The following is an 18,797-nucleotide window of genomic DNA, read 5'->3' as shown; positions in this document are numbered from 1 at the left end:
TACACTGTGGAGGGCTGACTGCTGGGGGTGGGAAGGTCAGAAAGCTTTCACAGGAAGTCACAGGTAAGCTCAGGTCAGAGTGCAGCAGTGGGTGGGCTTTGACTGCTGGGTCACCCAGAATTCTTGCTTGACCTTGATGCCACAGGGTCATGTTAGCAAACCAGTTTCACCTAGTGGGTTATTGATTGGCAGTGCCTGCTTGGAGCACTACTGTGATGTCAGAAATCTGCCTGACTACACGGACCAGAATACCTTGATGGACCGGTGAGGCCTCCCTTGGGCAGAGCTGCAGGGTCATAGATGTCGGAGTTAGATACCCACATGGGCTTGGCCATAAAGCAGAACATGGGAGACTGAAAAATGAAAATTTAATGTAGGAAGACAGATGCTTAGGGGCTGGGTTCCGGCAGGGGGGCACCACCCTGTCCCTGGTCTTGGGTTAGCAGACGCAGAAGCAAGGAGTGCAGGGCCCGGCAAACAGGTGTGTACCCCAGACGGCTCAGGTGCAGGTAATCGTACATGTCATGGTGGCTGATGGTACCATCTGAGTGCACAAAGCCAGGGTCTGCGTCCAGGAAGTGGGCCCGAGGGTGGCCAGCCAGTGCTGCCCGTACCAGCTCATTCACCCGTCTGTTTTTCTCTCGAAGTGGGTTGGGGTGCTGGCCCCGAGGAAGCAGGCCCTGAGGAAGGCACAAGGGGTTGTGAGGAGGCATCCTACCAGCATCTGGGTGTCCTGTTCCTCTGTGCCAGATTTCTCTGTCCCCCATCAGGAAGTCCTAAGCTCCAGAATACACTAGGGATGGGAAAATGGGGGTTTTGGAAACACAGGTTCCAAACTATGGTCCTGACACCTCATTCTAGACGTGGAACCTTTTAGAAGTAATGGAAGCTAGGTTCACCTTGGGAATGTCTGACCACTCTTGGCTATTTAAGTGTTTCGTGTTTTTCAACACCCTGATAGCTCAGTTGGTAAAGAATCCTCCTGTAATGCAGGAGACCCTGGTTCAATTCCTGGGTCGGGAAGATCCCCTGGAGAAGGGAAAGGCTACCCACCCCAGTATTCTGGCCTGGAGAATTCCATGGACTGTACAGTCCATGGGGTCGCAAAGAGTCAGACACAACAGAGCGACCTTCCGAGTGTCCAGCAGTCCCTTGGACAAAAGGGGCTATTTGCCCCCAAATATGTCCTTCGCCACAGCCCTTCTGATGGGCACAGCAAGCTTCAACATGAGATTTTGCCTGAAAGCCACTGCTCTGAGCTGAACTGCCCAGAGCCGTGCAGCTGTGGCTACACCTGAAGGGGTCCCAGAGCACAGCCCTTCTTCCTCCCCCTGCCCTCCCCACTCTCACCAGCACCACGACCCGCGCCTGGGGCTGCCGCTCGTTCACCAGCTGCACTATGGCCTTGATGCCCCCAGTCACCTGCTCTGCAGTGTGCCCGTGGTTGTTGGTACCGACCCAGACCACCACAATCTGTGGAAAGAGAGGATGGAGCAGTGGTGTGGGGGGCAGGCTGAGGGGGCTCTGGCTGCCCACCCAAGCCCTGCTCACCTTGGGCCGGATGTGTTCCAGCTCCCCATTCTCCAGACGCCACAGCACATGCTGTGTGCTGTCACCGCCAATGCCAAAGTTAAGTGCGTGCAGAGGGGAAAAGAGCTCCCGCCAGATCTGTGGGCAAGAAGTGGTGTGGGCACAGGGGCATCATCAGCACGGACCACCGCTCTCTATCCAAAGCTTAACCAAATGTCATCATGTTAGATCTTTGTTTTATGAAAGCAGTCTGGTTAAATCTCACCTTAAACAAACCCCAATATGGTCAAACATCACTGTACGCAAACCCATCACAGTCTCACTTTCATGAATCCCCATAGAAGCAAGACTCCTTCTACAAAAACTCATTCTGCTTGAGCCAGGCATCAAACCAACAGCATTCCAGTTGAGCTTCACTTTGAGGAAAGTCATGGTTTAACATCTCTTAGTGAATAGGTAGAATAATTGAGCTCCCTTAGTAGAGACCTACTGACCTTCATTTTGTGGAAACAACTATAGCTTTCTGGAAATCCATTAGGGCTGTGCGCTAATTTAAGCAAACAAAGAACCTCATGGTAGGCAATCTTCTTGCAAGAAGCCTCATTTTAAGTCTCACTATACACAAACCCAATATGACAAAAAGCCAGGATACAACACTTCCTTCTCAGTAGAACGTGGCACATCATACAGAAATTCTGGGTGTCTGGTGCTACGTATTTTGAGTACCCCACACACCGCCTGGCCCGGGCTCTGGTCCAGGAGAGTCGGTGAAGGCACAGGCCTGGGTGGGGCAGAAGGAGAGGGACGGGCCTCACCTCACACTGGTGCATCAGCTGGACCAAGGAGTCACCGATGAAGACGACTTCGGGTTCCTTATCTTTGCTGTCGGCTACGAACCGATGGTGCTTTGGGGACGTAAAGGAGGGGAGTCAATGGCATGCACGCCGCGGTGCCCGCCCCACCCCGCTTCCTTAGGCAGCACCACCCCAACTGCCCTTAGTTTCCCAATCTCCTAGCGAGAGCGGCGCGAACCAGCTGCTCTCCCAAGTCTCCCCGCTCTCCCCGCCCCCAGCCCCGGACTCCGGAGTATCGCGGGCGGGGTCGCTCACCAGGGACATCCAGCGCCCGTCGCCCTGCACGTCCTGCACCGGCGTGGGCTTGCTGGCTGGGTTCTCGTCTCCACTCATCTTGGCGCCTCCGCTCCTGCAGGACGAGCGAGCGCGGTCGGCGGGAGAGTGTTCCGGGAGGAGGTGGCGCCGCCACGCCCACCCCTACCCCTCAGGCAACAATGGACGGTCCCGAAGCCCGCACTCCCGCGGAGGGCGCGACGGATTCCCGGGTACCGCCCCCTCTCCCGGGGCGGAAACCTTCACTTAGGAGGGGAGGTGGAATTGAGAACCTTCGCTTCCCCACGGCGACCGCGCAGTGGGCTCGTCCGGCGCTTCCTGCTCCGGCCGCTCTCTCGGGCCGCGGCGGCGGCTGGCGCACCCAGGCACCGGGGGGCGTGGGGGCAGGCGAGACCATCCAGCATACCGTGGGGGGAGGGGGGGGGGGAGAAACCACCCTACAGGCGTCACAGGGAGGAGCGAAATACCTGAAGGCCGAGAGTAGGCGGGGAAAATCTAGCGCCAGTCCTGGGGGAAGAAACCATTTGCTGTAGGGCGAGAAGTGTGGGGAGGGGCCAGGGTTGGGGTGTTATGTGTGTCACTCATTCACGTGGTGGTGGGGGAGTGAGTGGACGAGTCCATTCCTTGGATCCCTTGAGGGGGTGGCTCCTACGCACCTGGCCAGGAAGGGGCGCACCCATTTTCTTCAGACGTAGGGGAGAGAAAAGGAGGATGGCAAAATGTGAAAATTAGCGGCTCAGCTGTAAGGCGACACTTTAAGGCAGTGCTGGGACTTTAGTGAGCCTCTGTGCTCATGGCCCTCCCCTGCTCAAAACCACCAGTTTTTGTGACATAATAGCTAAACTGTATGTCTTAGCAATAGAGACATCACTGACCCTGCAGAGAGGGTAGTAGAAGATGCAGAAAGACAAGGGAAATTAGAGATGCTGCAAGGGCCAAGTCTAGCTTGGCGCCCCTCCCGCGCAGCTCACCTTACAGATCTGTGGCCTCCTCTCCCCTCCCTAAACCTATGGCTGACCGACTTCAGTTGGGTGTGTCTGGGCTGTGAAACCTACATCCATAGCCAAGGTCATCTAAGGTCGCTGACTCCCACCTCCTGCCCCAAATTAATCTGACCTCAAGTCTTCCCAGATCTCTTTGTTCTGGGGGACCAGGTGGCGGGGTCCCACCCCCTAAAAATCCTGATCATGTTCCTGTAGCTCCACTTCCAAATGAGACCTTCATAGTTATTCATTCCTTCTAGGAAGGTTGATGCTGAGATACAGAGATGCATTGCATTTTATTTTATTATGTTTGTTTTGCCTCAATCCACTTGCCTGGAACAGAGCCTGACTCAGAGTACCAAGTACTATCTGTGGCTGTTCACAAGTATTTGCTGAATGAGTATTAAAGGAATAGGTCTGATTCTGACCTTCATCTAGCCATGTTGGAGGAGGCAGACTCCAGACACACAACTGAGGGAAGGATCAAGGTTGTGATTAAGAAAGGTACAGGGGACCTTTGTGGGAGGAGAAAGAGATGGACTCTGAGGGTGAAGGATTTCTTAGGAGTAGTACCTAAGGCGTTTGGCTTTGTAAGATTATGAAGGTTGGACAAGCAATATTACCAGGTAATACACAATATAGCTTATTAGGGTATGGGGAAAACCCTGGTATAGCTCGATTTGAGAGTCTGAAGGGGGGGGGGGGGGTTCACTGGTGGACTAGTGGTTAGGACTCCAGGCTTTCACAACCCGGGCTGGGATTCAGTCCTTGGTCAGGGAACAGATCCCGCAAGCCTCGGGGTGGGGTGGGGGGGCGGGGAACTGAGGGGGACAAGTGTAGTGGGAAAGTTTAGAGGCATCCAGTCAACAAGTGCTGTTTCAAATTGGATGCTGGCACACACACTCATACTTACAGCAGTTATAAGAAGGAGAAGATTATCAACTCCATTTTACAGATTAGGAAACTGAAGCTCTGAGCAGTTGCATACTTTGCCAAGGTCACAGAGCTCAAATGTGCCAGTCTGGGCATAGGAACCTAGGTAGTGTGGCTCTAAAGCCTAGCTCCAAATGACGACACTATATTGATTCCCTAGGGATAAACCAGGTTGACTGCGTGGGGACTGGCTGTATATAGAGGCTGCAACGGCCCTTCTCCCCTTTGGCTTCGTCGCACCTTGCCGCTCTACAGAGAAAATCCGCCAATAGATGTCTAAACCAATCAGCACTGAGGAAGGGGGCGGGCCTAGTGGACCTAGGCCAATTGGTAGATTGAAGGTGGATAGAAGGTGCTTAGGACAAATGAAAGAGATTTCTGAAAGTGAGGCTGGGAGGGGCGGGACTACAACCGGCACCGCGGGCAGCTGGCACGTGCCTCTGGGCCTGTGACTCTCCGGAACTGGATGCCAAAGGGCGTGGGAGGGGCTCGCGCATGCGTGCGTGCGTGCGTGCAGGAGGCCTTGTGTGACACCCGGAAGAGCGTCAGGCGCATCGAGAGAGCTGGGGTCACCGCGGAAAAGAAGCCATTGTCCCCCACAGCCACGTGGAGTGGGCAGGGCGGGGCGGGGTTCGTTGGGGATAGGAGAAAGTGAGGTGCCCTTCCTCCGCTCTATCCTCATCAACTGTACCCCCATCCCTACCTCACCTGCCTCACCCAGCCTTGAGGTCTACGCCCCTTCCATGACCAGGCCCCAGTCCCTGATAACTCCTCTGCTGCCCTTTCTGTCCTGCCGGCTTACTCTGTCTCTCCAACTTCTAATCTCTTTCCTGCCTTTCTCTTGCTACCATCTCTCTCCACTTTCTGCATTCTCCAGTACTTCCTCTCCCCCTGGATTTCTCCTCTGTCCAAAGTCCCTATCTGGTCACCAGATCCCTCCAGTATCATGATACGTTTCCCATCCCTCATCCATGATTTCCTCACATCCTCGTTCCATCTAACCCTTTATCTTCTGACAGATCTTCCCATTCAGCATGACTCCCTTGACCCCATCCTGCCCCTATGACTCTGCCTTTTCCCTCATCTTTCCCTGACCAAACCTTTTCCGATTGCTCTCTACCAATCCATTTCTCTCATTTTAAGTCTCTAAATAGTACTCCCACTTCACCCCAAACCATCTCTTCTCATATGACTATCCTGTCCTTATCTTCCAGGGCACCATGGATCCCGGGGAGCCAGCCCCCAAGCCTTTCCAGCAGCCGGAGAAGCCTGGTCGTGTCCGCCGTCGGAAGACCAGGCGGGAGCGTAACGAGGCCCTGGCAGGCAGCCGGCAGCCATTGACCTATCAGCACCCTCCCGTGGCCAGTCGGGATCCACATATGGTATTGCAGAATTCTGTTGCCCCTACTGCTGCCAAGCTCGTGGTCATAACCCAGGGCCGCCTGAGCCGGGACCACCGGGGTCTCTTCAACCATGAGGTGAAATCTCTGGACGTGGCCCGGCTGCTTAGCAGTGAGTCTCTGGAGTCGGGCACCCCTGCACTCACCACCAAGTCCTCCCCAAGCCCAGGCAGGGGCCAACAACCATCCCTACAGTCAAGGGGCAAGGAAAACCAGGTGCCTGGAGGCTCGGGCCCAGGCCCCCCCAGTCCCCCACAGCTCCCTGACTTGGAGCAGCTGCTGGGGGAGCTGCAATGTCAGCTGATTCTGCCACAAGCCTTCCCTAGGAGAAACCTAGTTCAAGAGGCCAGGGATGCTATCGTGGGCACTTTACAGGCCTGCCATGGCTGTGTGCCTGACCTTACCCTGGTGCTCCGGGGCTGCCAGCCACACTTGCCAGGTGAGCTTATCTCCTGCCTCCTAAACTCCCTTTTTCTTTGTCTGCTCTTGTTCAGCTGTCCCTCATGCTTCTTTCCTCTGTGCCAGGGACTGAGCCTGGGGCCCTTAAGAGGCAAAGAATGACACCTTCCTGGATCAACAGTCCTGAGCAGGCCCCAGGGGAGGGGAGGCAGAGGCAGCGGCAGGGAACAAAGGAGCTCACCTTTGCCATGCCTCCCACCTCCAGCACTCCTACTGTGCACCAAGTGAGCCTGGCACCACCGAAAGGTCCCTGGCCACCCCCATTATCCTCGTTGCCTTCACCATCTGGGGCAGCCTGGGGCCCCCCAACAGCCTTTGATCTACTGAAAAGCATCTGGCTGGTAGCCACACCGCCTCCTCCCCGGCCTTGGGGGATTGGCCCACCACAACTCCTGCCCCAGCCACCATCACCCTTGTTGCCCCGAAGTTCTGCCTTGGACTGGAGCCCCAGCCCCCCAGCACCGCTGCCCAGCCTCTCCTGGATGGTGGCTCAGAGCAGCCCAGAGGCCTGGTCCTTTCCACCCATGAGACTGTACTGAACAGGCTGAGGCTGGGTTGGGGGCAGGAATTTCCAACTCTGATCACCTCAATAAAGTGTCTTCTTCACAGTCCTCTTGATTTTTAGTGAGTGGCTGGCTCAGGACAGCAGCTTTCCCTAGCTTTGAGTTCTGGTCCAAAGTGGAAGGGAAGGTACTGTCATTTGTCACCATCCTCAGCCCAGAGACCTCCAGTCAGTCTAACAGATCCACCCACTAAGGCCAACTTTGTGCTTGACTCTGGTGATGTTGGGGCTCCAGAGTGAATGAGACTGAGGCTGTTCCTCCAGGGGACTCCCAGTACAGTGGTGAACACAGTTTCAGCCCTTGTGGCATCTGAAAGAGAAAGAAGTCCAGGGGCTGGGGAGTCCAAGGAGGGAGTGTGACTCTACTCTGCTGACGAGGAGTTGACAAAAGACCCTTGTATTTTTCAAGTTCAGTAAAAATTTGCTAGTAGAGGAGAAACAGAACATTCCAGGCAATCTAGAAATGCTCCTCTGTGGAACAGCACGTGTAAGGCCCATTCTGCCTGTATCCCTAGACCATGCTGGGACTTAGTATGAGTCACTTCTGGGCTCTGCGTATGAGAGGCTTCTGGTCTGGTGGGCACAAGAACAGTGTGTGGGCAGGATCAGGGCAGGAATGGCAGATGAAGCCTGGATGTAGTGGCAGACTTTTTTCTTTGGTCTACAATATATTTAACATTTTTGAATCAATTATCTACTGTTACAAATCAGCTTTTTAAAAAAAAATTTTTCTGGCTTCTCTCTCAAAAAAAAAAAAAAAAACAACAGAATGAAAGCAGAGAAACTGGCATATCAGACTTACTCTCCTTCCTGTCGAAAACTGGCTGAAGCTAAGTTGCAGAGGCTCCTTTTTTGTGGGGTCAACTCTCCATTTCACCCACTTATGTTTCCTGCTTGGCCTCTTGACTTGGAAATTTTTTTTAAATGATATTTTGAGGAGCAGCAAATTTTCTTCCGTGGAGGGGGAGGGATGAAGCTAAACATGTCTTGGAATCTGATTGGGAAAATGAAGCGGAGGGGCTTGGACTGTACTCTGTAAAGCTTTTCCAGGGCTCCCCATTGCCCACAGGGAAACCGTAAAGTCAGTGCCAGGGTGTAGGGGACTGGCTGGGAGATCACACAGGTGTGACTTAGTTGAGGTCTTTTAGGAAGTTTATGGCAATGCTGGGATTTGAACCCAAGCAATTGATTTCAGAGTCTGCTTGTGGGTTTCCTGTAACACCACTCCCTCTGCCTCATGGCAACTGATTTTCACACCCTGGTAAGCAGTGACAGGACAGGGTCAGGCAGTAGTGGTTGTGGCTGAGGGCTCTCTACCACCTCGGAGTTGTGTGACCCAGAACTGGTGGTTTACCCACTCTGCCTCTGTGTTTCTGTAGGAACTTCACAGGGTGCATGGGATCTGGAGTGGCCACAGCTGGTGTTGGCTGTCATGGGGGCGGGGATGGGTAATGAAAGAGCTATTTGGGAGCTAAACTGAGGGGAGGTCAAAACAGAGCTGGGCCCTGGGGGTTGTGGGTCATCCTGAGATGGCAGCCTGGAGGAGGATGCTCGACTTGGGGGAGTGCATTGGAGTTCATTTTAGGACACCAGGAGCCTGAGGTATCAAGGAGACTACCCAAGGGGAGTACTGGGGCTGGAGAGGTGTGGTGCGGATGGGAAAGGGGCGGACCTTCCCATGGCGGTTGGGTAGGGGCCAGGCTGGGTAATCCCGGAGGAGAAGGCAGGGAGCGCGGTGCCCAGCGGCCCCTTTAATCGGGGCCGCGCGCCAGCCGGCCCGCGCGCTCTCGCCGCCGTCGCCGGGCCGGAGTGGGAGCGGGAGCGGAACCCGGGCCGGGGCCGGGGCCGGAGCGGGTGGAATGGAGCCCCCGCGCGCGCCCGCTCTGCGCCGCCTGCTGCCGCCGCTGCTGCTCCTAATGCTGCCGCTGCCCCCCCGCGCCCGGGCTAAGTACGTGCGGGGCAACCTCAGCTCCAAGGAGGTGAGCACGCCCGGCCCTCCCCTGCCACCCGCCGGGCCCCCGAGGGACCAGAGGGAGAGAAGGGGGAAGGTGCCGCCCCGCCCCCTGCCGCCCCTCCCGGAAGGTCCCTGAGAGCCTGGGGGCTTGGGGCCAAGGGTGATGAGGGACTGGGTCTGGGTTGAGGCTGAGGGGGCCCCGGGGGTAGAGAGGAGCCTCGGGGATTGTAGGAGGGACATTGAGGTCAGAGTTGGGCGAGGAGCGGGGCGGGGTTGGGAGAGTCAGAGTTTGGGGTGGGGGTGGGGGACGCCGAGGTGGTGCTGAAGGGACAGCACTTTTCACTCCAAGAGAGCCTGAGTTCACTGTCCTGCTCAGGACCCAGAGGGGGCTATTTGGAATACTCCCCAGCATCTGATGGGTTCTGGGACCACTGTGTGTGTGTGTGTGTGTGTGTGTGTGTGTGTGTGTGTGTGTGTGTCTGTGTGTGTCTGTGACAAAAGATGTCCTCTGTGTGTGTGTGTCTGTGACAAAAGATGTCGTGTGTGTGTGTGTGTCTGTGACAAAAGATGTCCAGTGTGTGTGTGTGTGTGTGTGTGTGTCTGTGACAAAAGATGTCCAGGATGGGGACCTGGCCCTCCAGGCTTTCTCTGGCACCTGAGAAATGGGAGAAGTGTTTGAAAGGAGGGGAAGAAACTTGGGGGACATCCGAAGCAGGAATCCTGGAACCAAGGTGAAAGGATAACAGAAGAATTTTGGAGGTGACCTGGTCCCCTTTATGTTTCTTAGGAAACCAGGAACTCCAGGGTAGGGAGGAAAAGTTGAGGGGGGGACTATGGAGTCAAGGAGAGTTCTCAAGGGGCTCAGAAGAAAGTCTGAGTGGGCCCCTTTTCCAGGACTGGGTGTTCCTGACGAGATTTTGCTTCCTCTCGGATTATGGCCGACTAGACTTCCGTTTCCGATACCCTGAGGTGAGCCTTCCCCAATCACTCACCATGCTGAGGCTGGACACCCCCTTGGCCTCCCAAGGCAAGGGCTACCCCAGCTCCCCAACTCCCCACATCTCTGGGTCTGCAGGCCAGGTGCTGTCAGAACATCCTCCTCTATTTCGACGACCCATCCCAGTGGCCAGCTGTGTACAAGGCAGGGGACAAGGTGAAGTCTGTGAGGAAGGTGGGGGTGGGGGGACAAGGTTGAAGCTGGCCAAGGAGTGACCACATCCCTGTCCTTGCCTAGGACTGCCTGGCCAAGGAGTCAGTGATCAGGCCAGAGAACAACCAGGTCATCAACCTCACTACCCAGTATGCCTGGTCAGGCTGTCAGGTATGGGCTCGGCCTGGGGGAATGGGCAGGTGCTGAAGGCCCAGGTCCAGGCAGGCTTCAGCCTTTGCGCTCCTCCCCAGGTGGTGTCAGAGGAGGGAACTCGCTACCTGAGCTGCTCCAGTGGCCGCAGCTTCCGCTCGGTGCGTGAAAGGTGGTGGTACATCGCGCTCAGCAAGTGTGGTGTAAGTGGCCGGGGCCTTCTCCTCCTTGCCTTCCTGCCAACCCCTTCCCTGCCCAGGGCTACCCCTGCCCCCCTTCCTTAGGCCGCCACACTCCCCACAGGGAGATGGGCTGCAGCTGGAGTATGAGATGGTCCTCACCAACGGCAAGTCCTTCTGGACGCGGCATTTCTCTGCTGATGAGTTTGGTGAGCACCTGGGGACCCAGCATCTCAGTGGGAACCTAGAACTGGGAGCCTGTTGAGGGAAGACCCCTCCTGACTGCAGGGTTTCCTTCTGCCAAATTGGCAGGGATCCTGGAGACCGATGTGACTTTCCTCCTCATCTTCATCCTCATCTTCCTCCTCTCCTGTTACTTTGGATGTGAGTCCAGCCCATGGCGGGGGCGGAGCGAGGGGGGAGAGGGAAGATGGGGGAGGGGGGACAAGGTTGGAGGGCAGCCAACCTGTCTGTGTACAGCCTTCCCTTATCCTCCTCCTAGATTTGCTGAAAGGTCGTCAGTTGCTTCACACGACTTATAAAATGTTCATGGCTGCAGCAGGAATGGAGGGTGAGGTTTAGAGTATCTTAACTTTTGAGTTCTATGAGAGGAGGAGCTTAGGGCTTAGATACTTAGGCCTAAGAAAGGAAGGGCTGGGGGCCTGGATTCTTAGGTCTGAGGGAGGGGGGCTGGGGATCTGGACTCCTGGGTCTGAGGGAGGAGGGGCTGGGGGTCTGGACTTCAGAGCATCCCAGGAAGACAGCAGGAGTAGAGTCTAAATCCTGATGGGGATGAACGAAGGGCTCTGGTCATCTGGATCACAGTGCTAGGGAAGAGTGATGCTCTAAAGCCGGTGTCTGTCCTTTCCTCAGTCCTGAGCCTCCTATTTTTCTGCATCTACTGGGGCCAGTATGCCACGGATGGCATTGGCAACGAGAGTCTGAAGATCCTGGGTGAGAAAGAAGTGGGCCCGGGAGGGTGTGGGGCTCCTCCCCCGGCAGAGCCCCGCATCTGAGCTGCCCTCTCCTTCTTCTACCAGCCAAGCTGCTCTTCTCCTCCAGCTTCCTCATCTTCCTGCTGATGCTGATCCTTCTGGGGAAGGGATTCACGGTGACACGGTGCCCATCCTGGGGCGGGAGGGAGCACAGCAGGGATGGGGTGGCTGGGCAGGGGGGCAGGGCAGAGATTGGGTTGGGGGAGGGGGTAGCCACCCCCTCCTCTCTGACGGCCCCCACCCCTGCTGTCTCCCCTCACGGCCTGTCGCCAGGGGCCGCATCAGCCACTCGGGCTCGGTGAAGTTGTCTGTCTACATGACCTTGTACACCCTCACACACGTGGCGCTGCTCATCTACGAGGCAGAGGTGAGTCCCCCTAAAAGCTCAGGCTTTGCTCCATCCTCCCCACCCGCAAAGCTTCTAGTGGCCTCTTCCACCTGTCTGCTAGTGTTCTTCCTGGCTCTCTCTCCCACTCTGTGGTTTTCCGCCTTTCCATCTGTCTCCCTAAGTGCATTCCCGTCTCTCTACGTGGCTCTCCTCCTCCTTCTGTCTCTCGCTGTCTGTCACATTTCATGCTCAGTGTCGTGACTAAGGTCAGGAGTCACACAGACCTGGACTCCACTCTGGCTCTCCCATTTCCCAGCTGGTTGACCTTGACTGATGCCCACCCCACCCCCAGATCTGCTTCTTCTTTTGTAAAATGAGGAGGGTCTTACCTACCCCAGGGGACTTCTCTAAGGCTTTATATATCACCTTGACTTTGGCCAAAAGGCTTCCTGCTTAGCCTCAGTCTCCTCCTTCTGTAAAATGGGGTGAAAATAAGACCTGCTTCATCAACTCGGTGCAAACAGAAAAACTTACACTTGGTGGTGTTCAGCTCTGTGCTGGGCCATGGTAGCAGGGATAGTTTCTATCTTTTCACTCTCTCTCTGTGTCTATCCTTTCATCTCCATCTCTCATTCTCCTACTGCTTCTGTCTTGATCAAGTACCTCTGTGCCCTTTGAGGGTATTTGAGGGTGGGGTCTGGGGTCCCTGTGAGGAGGGCCAAAGGCCACGGCTGTGACTGACCCTCTCCCTTGGGTCCAGTTCTTTGACCCGGGCCAGGTCCTGTACACCTATGAGTCGCCAGCGGGCTACGGGCTCATTGGGCTGCAGGTGGCGGCCTACGTGTGGTTCTCCTATGCTGTGCTCGTCTCCTTGCGCCACTTCCCGGAGAAGCAGCCCTTTTACGTGCCCTTCTTTGCTGCCTACACCCTCTGGTGAGATGTGCTGGGCCCCCAACCTGTCCATGCCTTCCCCGGCTCCCCGGAAATATCTGTCTTCAACTCAGACCCTCTTCTGGGAGGCAGATGGACTTTAAGTTAGGCGGCTGTCACCGGAGTCTGCCACTTACTCACTGTGTAACCTGGAAACGATTCTTTTCCCAAAGTGAAAAAAACTATAAAAGCCTCAGGTTGCCTACCCAGAAAGAGGGATTGTTCAGAGTACCTCCTGCAAATGGGTGTCTTGAGAGTTGTATAGGGCAACAGATAAGGGCTTTGAGTGTGGCACATAGTAAATGTCCAACAAAAAGTAGTTATGATTCTTTTCACTAACATAGCGTAGCAGTAAAGTTCGGAGAAGGCAATGGCACCCCACTCCAGTACTCTTGCCTGGAAAATCCCATGGTTGGAGGAGCCTGGTGGGCTGCAGTCCATGGGGTCGCTAAGAGTCGGACACGACTGAGTGACTTCACGTTCACTCTTCACTTTCATGCATTGGAGAAGGAAATGGCAACCCACTCCAGTGTTCTTGCCTGGAGAATCCCAGGAACGGGGGAGCCTGGTGGGCTGCTGTCTGTGGGGTCGCACAGAGTCAGACATGACTGAAGCAACTTAGCAGCAGCAGCAGCAGCAGTAAAGTTATGGGCTTCCCAGGTGGTGCAAGTGGTAAAGAACTCACCTGCCAATGCAGGAGATGTAAGAGACATGGGTTTGATCCCTGGGTGGGGAAGATTCCCCTGGAGGAGGAAATGGCAACCCACTCCAGTATTCTTGCCTGGAGAATCCCATGGACAAAAGAGCCTGGTGGGCTACACAGTCCAGAAGGTCGCAGAGTCGGACACGACTGAAACAACTTAGCACACGCACACAGCAGTAAAGTAGGTGGATTCTTTTAAATGATTTACTTTCTCATATATGCATTTTAAATATTTATTTACTTATTTATTTGGTTGCGCTGGGTCTTAGTTGAGGCATGTGGGATCATTAGTTGCGGCATGTGAACACTTAATTGCAGCATGTGGGACCTAGTTTCCTGACTGGGGGTCAAACTCAGGTTTGGGAGTGTGGAGTCTTAGCCACCGGACCACCAGGGAAGTCCCAAGTAGGTGGATTCTAAGCCAGATTACCTGGATTTAGATCCAAGTTCTAAAGCTTGTGGGGGTTCTCTGGTGGCTCAGATGGTAAAGAATCTGCCTGCAATGCAGCAGGAGATCTGAGTTTGATCCCTGGTTTGGGAGGATTCCCCCGGAGAAGGGAATGGAAACCCATTCCAATATTCTTTTTTTTTTCCACTCCAGTATTCTTGCCTGGCAGGCTACAGTCCATGGGGTTGCAAAGAGTTGGACATGACTGAGTGACTAATACTTTTACTTCACTTTCTAAAGCTTGTAAACTGTGTGACATTACACACATCAATTAAATTCTCTCTGCCTCAGTTTCCACACCTGTTTAATAGGGATGGAAATTGTACCTGCCTCATAGAGTCACTGTGAGAGTTACATGAGTGTGTATTCATGAAATGCTTAGTAACAGGTCTGGCATGCAGTAATTCCTTAATTATTATTATCATATGTTAATTCAGTCATCAAACATCTGTTGATTTCCTATCAGGTGCCAGAATTTGGGGTGGGGTTAGAACTGAGTTAAATTCAACCTACTGCTTGCCCACCCCCCTCACCACATTTCCCAGGCCAGTGGGATTCCTGTCTCCTTTTAACCTCTGGCTCTGAAGGTCGCACTGGCTTCCCTCCAATTTGGGACCCACTTGGGGCGTGTGTGTGTGTGTGTGTGTGCATAGCAGGGGATTTGGGGCCATGGGGTAGGGTGGAAGGCAGGGATGGTGTCTGTACAGACCCACTGCCTCCCCTTCAGGTTCTTTGCAGTTCCGGTCATGGCCCTGATCGCCAACTTCGGGATCCCCAAGTGGGCCCGGGAGAAGATTGTCAATGGAATCCAGTTGGGGATCCATCTGTATGCCCACGGCGTGTTCCTGGTGAGGCTGGGCATCCAGGGTGGGAGGCAGTGGGAAACCAGTGGGTGGAGGATGCATGAGGCCATCCACCCCTGAGCTGCCTGAATTTCTGTTCTGAGTGCTTGATCCATTTCCTTCAATTCATCCTTTAGGCATTCAACACACGCTTACTGAGAGCCTGCTGGGTCTTTGCAGGCTGTTCCACTGTATCCCCCAGAGTCCACCCTCTTCTATTCCTCTCTCCTACTTTTGTGTCCTGGGCTCTTCCCCCAGCCCTACTCTCTTTCTTTGCCCCCATCCCCATTTTCATCCTGACCCTGGGTCCCCGGACTCTTCACTTTCCCCTTCTGTATCCCCACAGCCTTCCGTAAGCCCCTTGGTCTCTACTCTCCTGCTACCCCTCACATTCTCCCATCTCTGCCACTCCATCACAGGAAGAAGCCACTGGGGTGGGTCAGGCTGGGGCTCCAGGGGGCCTAGATCTGAATGACAGCAGGGGTTACCAACACCAACTCTCTTCTTTGCTCTGGTTTACATCCTATCTGGCTTTCTGGGAGAGAGTCCAGTCCTTCTGTTCATTCATTCTTCCATCCATCCATCAACCATTCAGTGGGTACCTTTCTCAAACCACCCTGTTTCATGCTGGGAACACCCATATGCCTTTATTTCTGCTGTCTTGTTTACTTGGCAGAGCAGCCCCAGGGCAAACAGAGAGGGGAAGCTAACGCCCAGAGAGGGGAGGTGACCTGCCAGGCTCCATGGCCATTGGTAGGGGTGGTGGGGTTCTAAGATCTGGCATAAGTGGGAACCAGACAGGAAAATAGGCATTGCTGAGGGTCCCAGCTCCTGACTTGATGGGTCCACCATGTATTCTTTTTTGGGAATATACTCAGCCACTGAGGGAGGGGGCTAGGTTCCCCATGTTCTACCCTGGAACCCGACTTAGGTACAGACTCACTTTCCTGGGATGGTTCCTCTTGAGGCTCTGCAGGAAGTCACAGAGGGACAGAGAGAGGCGAAATGCTAAGAACCCACCATGTGCCAGGGCTTCCCAGGTGGTGCTAGCAGTAAAGAACCTGCCTGCCAATGCAGGAGACCTAAGAGATGCAGGTTTGATCCCTGGGTTGGGAAGATCCCCTGGGGGTGGGCATGGCAACCCACTCTAGTACTCTTGCCTGGAGAATCCCATGGATAGAGACTGGCAGGCTGCAGTTCATAGAGTCGCACAGAGTCAGACACAATTTAGCACACATGCACACACCATGTACCAGAGTCTGCACCAGCGGTTTTCATTTCCACCCTCTCTTCATCTCTCCACGTAGGCACTGCAACTCCTTTTGTGCAGTGAGGCTCTGGGAGTGTAATCAGCGTGCCGCAGGTCCCATACTCAGTAAACTGTGTATGGAGGTGGGGTGCAGGCTCAGAACACAGTAACCTTTCTGCTATACTTCACCTTCGCCCAGGTTCCTTCCTAAAAACGCTCACATTGGCTCAGAACAGCTCCACCACCAGCAGGCATTCCATCGCTCTTTGTTTCAGCTCCTTGTTCACTTATTCAGCAACAACCTTGGAGGGACTGAGCTGGGCTCCCATGTGCAGTGCTAGGGTCACCCCAGTCCCTGCCCTTGTGGCCTCCCAGCTAATCCGGAGACATCTCTACATTCAACCATTATTTATTGAGAGCTTATATGTGTCAGGCACTGTTCTAGAAGATGTTGGGGATTCAGCAGGGAAAAGAACCATCAAGTACCTGCCATCAAGGAGCTAACATTCTAGAGTCTGTCAGTTGCTCTCCAATTGAATTTTCTGTTTATGAAAATATTTTACCATCTGTGCTGTCCCATACAATAGCTACTAACCCCATGTGGCTACTGAACACTTAAATGTGGCCAGTGTGACTGAGAAATTAAAGTTTTAGTTTAATTTTGGTTATTTTAAATTTAAATAGCCACAGAAAGCTAGTAACTATTGTACTAGATGGGCTTCCCAGGTGGTGCTAGTGGTAAAGAACCTGCCTGCCAATGCAGGAGACCTAAGAGATCCAGGTTCAATCTCTGAGTGGGGAAGATCCCCTGGAGGAGGGCACAGCAACCCACTCAAGTAGTCTTGCCTGGAGAATCCCATGGACAGAGGAGCCTGGCGGGCTACAGTCCATGGAGTCGAAGAGAGTTGGACACGACTGAAGCGACTTAGCACATCCACATCCTACTAGATATAATAGGATGCTGCAGCTTAACCATTCAGTGATAACTGGGAGCTCAGGGCTTTGACTGAGAAAGCGCCTGCAGAGTAGTGACGGACTGCAAGTTAGAGCTCACGACTTTGTGAGACCCCAGAGGAGGTGCCAAATCCAGTTCAAGGGTTTCAGAGAAGCGGGGGTATCGAGTGAACGGGAGAATCCTTAGGGCTCCTGTTTATGAAGGCAGCCTGAGGCCTGGACAGCCCTTCTCCAACCTGCGCCTGCTCTTCACCCCAGATCATGACACGCCCTTCGGCGGCCAACAAGAACTTCCCATACCACGTGCGCACGTCGCAGATCGCCTCGGCCGGAGCCCCGGGCCCTGGAGGCAGCCAATCCGCAGACAAGGCCTTCCCGCAGCACGTCTACGGGAACGTGACGTTCATCAGCGACTCGGTGCCCAACTTCACGGAGCTCTTCTCCATACCCCCGCCCGCCTCCTGCGTAAGCCCCGCGCCCCCGGCGCCCGAGGAGCTGCTGGCGCCGCCCCTGGAGTACCTGACCCCGCTCCCGGCCCCTCCACCGCCCTCCACGCCCAGGCGCCTGAGCCCACCCCCTGCCTTTCGCAACCCCCGCGCCCCCACGCCGCGCCGCGACCGTCCCCCGGCGCCCGCGCCAACCTTGCCAGACTGGGTCCTGGCGCTGTTGCGTACGCCCCCTCAGACACCCCGCGCGGTGCCCCCGCCGCCGCTGGCCTTCCGCGGTTCTCCCCCACCTTCCCGGCCACCGCCGGAGTTCGCCCGGCGCACCCCCACGCCCCCGCTTGAGTACCTGGCCCCACTGCCCAGGCGCCCCTGACTGACCCCTGCGCCCACACCTCGGGAAGGGGGATCATCGCGGGGAGGGGGATGGGCCTTCGGGGCTGCATCTGCCCCTCCGTGGGTCCAGGACGGCATCTGATCCTGACCCCCCTCCCAGGCCGGGAAGCAGGTGGAGGAGACAGCGGTGGCGGCGGCGGTGGCCCCGAGGGGCCGCGTGGTGACCATGGCCGAGCCGGGCGCGGCCTCCCCGCCCCCTTCCTCTCGGTTCCCCAAGGCGGCCGACCCAAGCTGGGATGGCCCGACGCCGCCCTACCAGCCGCTCGTGCCCCAGACAGCGGCGCCGCACACCGGCTTCACCGAGTACTTCAGCATGCACACGGCCGGGGGCACCGCACCCCCGGTCTGAGCACCCCTGCCCCATGGGCCGCGCGCCGGGCCCCGGCCGGGCTCCAGATCCCCTCTCTAACCCGGCCCCAGGGCTCTGCCATTCCCGGCCTTGCCAAACCTCCCCACCCCGCGTGCCCAGGTAGGGGTGCGTAGTGTCCCGCTCCCGCCCAGTCCCCCTTTGACTCTTGTGCCAAACGGTCCCGCGGGAGCCGCTCTCCCCGTCCCCTCCCTCAGCCCCTGCCCCGAGCGGCACCGGATTCTGGGCTCCCGCTGTTCCGTGACCTCCGGCCCCCTGGCCCCCTCCGAGACCTCTGACCCCGCCGGACCCCGGAACACCAGTGACGATCGCCGGGACCCTGCCTGAGGCTCTCCAGGAATCCGCGACCCCGAGCCACTGCTCCCAGGACAGATATTGTGAAGCTACTCTCGACTCTGAAACCTTCCCCTGGATCTCTGTGACCTTGGACCCGTACTCTGCCCACCCTATCTCCATCCCGGAGGCCCTCCCTCAGGTCCTTGGCAGAAAGACTTTTCCCCCTTCTTGCCAAAATAAAGATTCATTGAGTTTTTATCTTTAAGATGGATTCTTTTACATCTTGATAGTGCTCAGAGACCGGGCTGAACACGAACCATTCCAGGCTCGGGACCTCAGTGTGCCCAACTGTGAAATGGTATCTTGTGAGGGACCTGCATAACCTGACCTTTTGTTGACCCATAATCGGAGAGCCCTGAAGGTATGAATCATCATCTAG

The 18,797-nt window shown here is 55.6% G+C and overlaps 3 protein-coding genes across 13 annotated transcripts; 2 read left to right on the top strand and 1 right to left on the bottom strand.

The window, feature by feature from the left end:
- Positions 1–351: 351 nt before the first annotated feature.
- PAFAH1B3 (platelet activating factor acetylhydrolase 1b catalytic subunit 3) lies at positions 352–3,258 on the bottom strand. Of its 4 annotated transcripts, none has more exons than XM_055551420.1 (6): positions 3,125–3,258; positions 2,640–2,733; positions 2,346–2,435; positions 1,552–1,668; positions 1,351–1,473; positions 352–680 (listed from the first exon to the last, which is right to left on the bottom strand). In XM_055551420.1, exons 2-6 carry the CDS (start codon positions 2,715–2,717, stop codon positions 390–392), a joined length of 699 nt encoding a protein of 232 aa, XP_055407395.1. In that variant the 5' UTR covers positions 2,718–2,733; positions 3,125–3,258; the 3' UTR covers positions 352–389. The 4 variants fall into 4 exon arrangements, with proteins under 4 accessions (XP_055407395.1, XP_055407393.1, XP_055407396.1 ...); XM_055551418.1 differs by lacking the exon at positions 3,125–3,258 and adding an exon at positions 2,930–3,064; XM_055551421.1 differs by lacking the exon at positions 3,125–3,258 and adding an exon at positions 2,898–2,941.
- A 1,751-nt stretch (positions 3,259–5,009) lies between these two features.
- Positions 5,010–7,042, top strand: PRR19 (proline rich 19). 3 transcript variants are annotated; one of them, XM_055551417.1, is made up of 3 exons: positions 5,010–5,203; positions 5,788–6,412; positions 6,499–7,042. In XM_055551417.1, exons 2-3 carry the CDS (start codon positions 5,794–5,796, stop codon positions 6,969–6,971), a joined length of 1,092 nt encoding a protein of 363 aa, XP_055407392.1. In that variant the 5' UTR covers positions 5,010–5,203; positions 5,788–5,793; the 3' UTR covers positions 6,972–7,042. The 3 variants fall into 3 exon arrangements, with proteins under 3 accessions (XP_055407392.1, XP_055407391.1, XP_055407389.1); XM_055551416.1 differs by having other exon boundaries at positions 5,010–5,301; XM_055551414.1 differs by having other exon boundaries at positions 5,011–5,224.
- A 1,755-nt stretch (positions 7,043–8,797) lies between these two features.
- On the top strand, positions 8,798–18,623 carry TMEM145 (transmembrane protein 145). 6 transcript variants are annotated; one of them, XM_055551672.1, is made up of 15 exons: positions 8,798–8,973; positions 9,843–9,917; positions 10,024–10,101; positions 10,183–10,269; positions 10,350–10,409; positions 10,552–10,636; positions 10,740–10,811; positions 10,930–10,998; positions 11,301–11,381; positions 11,468–11,546; positions 11,696–11,789; positions 12,511–12,683; positions 14,559–14,679; positions 17,135–17,341; positions 18,280–18,623. In XM_055551672.1, the coding sequence occupies exons 1-15, from the start codon at positions 8,854–8,856 to the stop codon at positions 18,358–18,360; spliced, it is 1,482 nt and encodes a 493-aa protein (XP_055407647.1). In that variant the 5' UTR covers positions 8,798–8,853; the 3' UTR covers positions 18,361–18,623. The 6 variants fall into 6 exon arrangements, with proteins under 6 accessions (XP_055407647.1, XP_055407646.1, XP_055407645.1 ...); XM_055551671.1 differs by having other exon boundaries at positions 10,350–10,451; XM_055551670.1 differs by lacking the exon at positions 18,280–18,623 and adding an exon at positions 17,816–18,196.
- Positions 18,624–18,797: the final 174 nt, after the last annotated feature.

Source organism: Bubalus kerabau, chromosome 17 (assembly GCF_029407905.1).
Source record: "Bubalus kerabau isolate K-KA32 ecotype Philippines breed swamp buffalo chromosome 17, PCC_UOA_SB_1v2, whole genome shotgun sequence".
Classification (NCBI taxonomy): Eukaryota; Metazoa; Chordata; class Mammalia; order Artiodactyla; family Bovidae; genus Bubalus; species Bubalus kerabau.
The sequence above is the reverse complement of the archived record's forward strand: the minus strand, read 5'-3'. Positions and strand labels throughout refer to the sequence as shown.

Bases quoted from the DNA above. Each gene is read 5' to 3' on its own strand.
- PAFAH1B3 (XM_055551418.1), bottom strand. From the start codon at position 3,054: ATGGTCTCGCCTGCCCCCACGCCCCCCGGTGCCTGGGTGCGCCAGCCG. The intron at 2,436-2,639 runs GTGAGCGACCCC...ACGTCCCCAAAG, and splicing joins ACGGGCGCTGGATGTCCCTG to CACCATCGGTTCGTAGCCGA. The intron at 681-1,350 runs GTGAGAGTGGGG...TGCCTTCCTCAG, and splicing joins AGGCGCGGGTCGTGGTGCTG to GGCCTGCTTCCTCGGGGCCA.
- PRR19 (XM_055551417.1), top strand. From the start codon at position 5,794: ATGGATCCCGGGGAGCCAGCCCCCAAGCCTTTCCAGCAGCCGGAGAAG. The intron at 6,413-6,498 runs GTGAGCTTATCT...CCTCTGTGCCAG, and splicing joins CTGCCAGCCACACTTGCCAG to GGACTGAGCCTGGGGCCCTT.
- TMEM145 (XM_055551668.1), top strand. From the start codon at position 8,854: ATGGAGCCCCCGCGCGCGCCCGCTCTGCGCCGCCTGCTGCCGCCGCTG. The intron at 10,102-10,182 runs GTGAAGTCTGTG...GTCCTTGCCTAG, and splicing joins TGTACAAGGCAGGGGACAAG to GACTGCCTGGCCAAGGAGTC. The intron at 10,637-10,739 runs GTGAGCACCTGG...CCAAATTGGCAG, and splicing joins TTTCTCTGCTGATGAGTTTG to GGATCCTGGAGACCGATGTG.